Genomic DNA, 2,500 nt, shown 5'->3' on the forward strand with positions numbered 1-2,500 from the left:
AGAGGCTCAAGAGGTCAAGTTGCAAAAGAAACGCGTCATCTCAAATCTACATGTTCACAGGGGCGAGAACAAGGCCTTGCCGTGTTAGGCCATCCTCGTCCGTCTGTTCTTGCAACATGTCCAGAGACCTTGATTGAATGGCGAGGCTCTCCTATGGACATTTTTAATATATTGGTTTAACCGCGTGTGACATGGCCTCTGTTCTCACGCGTCCCTGATTGGGTGAAATGAACGTCATGTCAGAAGCTCATGACGCTGGTGTGACATGGGCGCTGCTGGTTGGGATTTGTGTTTGTCTTTGCAACATGGCACGGAACTAACCAACCTCGCGGTCTTGGATGCTGGCGAGGTGGCTGTTGCTGGTGGGGGGGGGGGTTAATTCGTAATGTTTTTTCCCTGTTTTGTTTGATTTATTTGTTGTTGTTATTGTTTTTGTTGCTGTTGTTGTTGGTGTCAATATTTTAATTATTATTATTGATATTATTATCATTATTATTATTATTAACGTTATTATTATTAATACTAACGTTATTATTATTGTTATTATTATTATTATTATTATAATTATTACTATTAATAATGTTATTGTTATTATTGTTTCGTTGTTGCTATCGTTACTATTATTATGGTTATTTCTATTGTTATTATTATCAGCATCATCATCACCATCATACGCATTTATCTATCGAAATCAGCTATTTTGTTTCCACAGGCGATGGTAAATCCTAATGTCTTCTTTCCATCTCCCTTCAGGCTTGTGCTCCTCGTTATGTCTGGTTCAGCGTCAAGAAGAACCGGCGAGAACCAGTAGGAAATTGCTTCATCAGCACCGGAAGGGAATCGCAGGCCTATCAGATGTACTCGCCTTGCATGACCAGTAAGTGGGAATTACGGTGTTTTTGTTTTCTCTCTCTCTCTCTCTTTTGTCTTTCTCTCTCTCTCTCTCTCTCTCTCTCTCTCTCTCTCTCTCTCTCTCTCTCTCTCTCTCTCTCTCTTTTCCTTTTTCTTTTGTCTTTTCTTGTTTTTTTTCTGTCTTCGCTCTCTTCTCTCCTCTCTTCTGTTCGCTTCTCTTATTTTCTCTTCTATTCTCTTTCTTCCCTCTTCTCTCTTTCTTCTCTCTTTCTCGCCTCTCTTCTCTCCTCTCTATCTCTCCTCTCCACTCTATCTCTCCTCTCTCTCTCTCCTCTCTCTCTCCCTCCCTCCCTCCATATTTATCTGTTTATTTCTATTTCACTATTTATCTACCTAAAAGTCTATCTATCTCTACCTCTCCTTCCTTCCTTCCTTCCTTTCTTCTCCCTATCCCTATGCCTCACCCCCTCTCTCTCTCTTTTTCCTCCCTCCCTCTTCTTCCTCCCTCCTTCTATCTCACTCCACACTAAAAATACTCAGCAAAATACTCACGCACACTTATCAGGGCATTTCAATCTGTCACGGAGTATATGGAGTGTTTTTTAAGCTATAAGTCACGACTTCCTGGCAAATGACGTACGTGATTTTTCTTCTTCTTCTTCTGATTCTTTTGCTTCTTCTTCTATGTGTTGCTTCTACTTCTTCTGTTCTTCTGTTTCTTCTTTTTCTTCTAATACTACTTTTCCTTCTTCTTATTATTATTCTTGTTTTCTTCTTTCTTCTCCTTCTTCTTCTTCCTCTTCATCTTCTTCCTTTCTTTTTCTTCAACTTCTTTTTCTTCTTCTCCTTCTTCTTCTTCTTCTTCTTCTTCTTCTTCTTCTTCTTCTTCCTCTTCTTCTTCTACGCTCGCTGTGTTTCCCGCCTAAGCCCGAGAATGACGCGCGAACCGCAAGAATTTTGGGTCCGCGAGTGAAGCATTCGGAAAGCATTCTCCGAGGACGCTTGACTAATAGGGGGAAAAAGTGGATGGTTATGGTTAATTCAGAGTAAAGTCTTCGTTTTAATTTTTTCCTTTTTTACTTTTTTGTTTTTTATTTACTTTTTTACTTTTTTGAGACTAGTTTTAAAAATAAAGCATTATGGTGGCAAGTTGTTGTTTTTTTCTGTGGTTCTAGGTAGATTTTTTTATGTAGCAGAATTGCAGTCGCCTTATAGAACGTGTGGCCATATTTAGTCATAAGGTATGGCTTATCATTAGTATGCTAATCCAACTCAATGACCTGTTTGGCTTTGTTATATCTATTTAAAAAAAAAACTTTCCTAGAACACAGGCCGGAAGTGTACGTAAAGCAAACGTCTTTCTTTTCCTGTGGTGGTTTAAACGTAGTTGTATATTTCCGGTGTGATGACTGCGTTGCATATGCGTCCATCTGGAGCGCGTTGATTTTTTCTTCTCTTGTTTACGTTTACTGTCCACGAGAGGAAGACTTCGATTCGTTATATTGCTTTTGAATTGTATGGTAGATCTGCGTTCGTTTCGAGTCTCGGCACAAACTGTTCTGTTTGTTTCAGTGTAATGTGTGTCTCTTACCTTTTTTCTCTCTCTCTGTTTGTCTGTGTCTGGCTTGCTGTATCTCTCTCTCTCTCT

General features: G+C 39.5%; 1 protein-coding gene across 1 annotated transcript in view; it reads left to right on the forward strand.

The window, feature by feature from the left end:
• Positions 1-2,500, forward strand: part of LOC119583816 (integrin alpha-PS2-like) — a 99,188-nt gene that overhangs the window by 57,695 nt on the left and 38,993 nt on the right. The window contains exon 4 of the mRNA XM_037932521.1: positions 754-877. Within this exon, the coding sequence (XP_037788449.1) occupies positions 754-877 (124 nt within the window). The remainder of the gene's footprint in view (positions 1-753; positions 878-2,500) is intronic.

This window comes from Penaeus monodon, chromosome 17 (genome assembly GCF_015228065.2).
Source record: "Penaeus monodon isolate SGIC_2016 chromosome 17, NSTDA_Pmon_1, whole genome shotgun sequence".
Classification (NCBI taxonomy): domain Eukaryota; kingdom Metazoa; phylum Arthropoda; class Malacostraca; order Decapoda; family Penaeidae; genus Penaeus; species Penaeus monodon.